The sequence below is a fragment of the Gavialis gangeticus genome, unplaced genomic scaffold (assembly GCF_001723915.1).
Source record: "Gavialis gangeticus isolate Ggan-Ray unplaced genomic scaffold, GavGan_comp1, whole genome shotgun sequence".
Lineage (NCBI taxonomy): Eukaryota > Metazoa > Chordata > Crocodylia > Gavialidae > Gavialis > Gavialis gangeticus.
In genome coordinates this window covers 12,985,647-12,986,355 of record NW_017728964.1, presented here as the reverse complement: position 1 = coordinate 12,986,355, position 709 = coordinate 12,985,647, and the positions used below count along the sequence as shown (strand labels likewise).

The window sequence follows — 709 nt, the reverse complement described above, 5'->3', positions numbered from 1 at the left end:
GGGGGGGGGGGGGCTGGATTCCCAGCTGTGGCTGCAAATTAGCAGTGACCTTGGGCAAGAGCCTCTGTTGCCTCCTGTTTTGTCTTGCTAGCAATTCTGTGAGCTCAGAGATTCGTGGTAGGCCCAGGGAGAGACGATGCAGCTCCTGCATTGGTGCCAGTTCTGTGTTAGGACCTTTGATGCTTAGCGCCGGTTACTTTCCAAATCCCATCATGGGAGCAAGGCTGCTGTTGAAACTGGGGAGAAGAGCAGGGGTCCTCCTTGAGGAGGCGGCTCAGACCAGGCACTTCCCAGCTGGCCAGTGACGGGTTCTACCTCTAGCTCCAGCAGAGATGGTGCTCGCTGCTGTAGCACCAGTCCCTGTGATAGTCACAGTGCCCTGTCTCTTATCTCCCTGCAGATGTGCACACCTAGCAATACTCCAGCCACTCCACCGAACTTCCCGGATGCTCTGGCTATGTTTTCCAAGCTGCGGACCTCAGAGAACCTACAGAGTAGCAACAGCCCAATCACATCCATGGCCTGCTCCCCACCGGGGAACTTCAGCCCTTTCTGGGCCTCCTCTCCACCCAACCACCAGCCTGCCTGGATACCACCTTCATCTCCAACCAGCCATAACCTCCACCATCACCTCCACCACCAGCAACCCATGTGGCCACCAGTGTCTCAGCAAGGAGGAGCCCAGCAGAAAGCGATGGCTGCAATGGAT

General features: G+C 57.1%; 1 protein-coding gene across 1 annotated transcript in view; it reads left to right on the top strand.

Annotated features, from left to right (window-relative positions):
* Positions 1–709, top strand: part of UBALD2 (UBA like domain containing 2) — a gene marked incomplete at its 3' end in the record, with an annotated part of 18,105 nt that extends 17,396 nt beyond the window's left edge. Inside the window, exon 3 of the mRNA XM_019501635.1 lies at positions 401–709. Within this exon, the coding sequence (XP_019357180.1) occupies positions 401–709 (309 nt within the window). The remainder of the gene's footprint in view (positions 1–400) is intronic.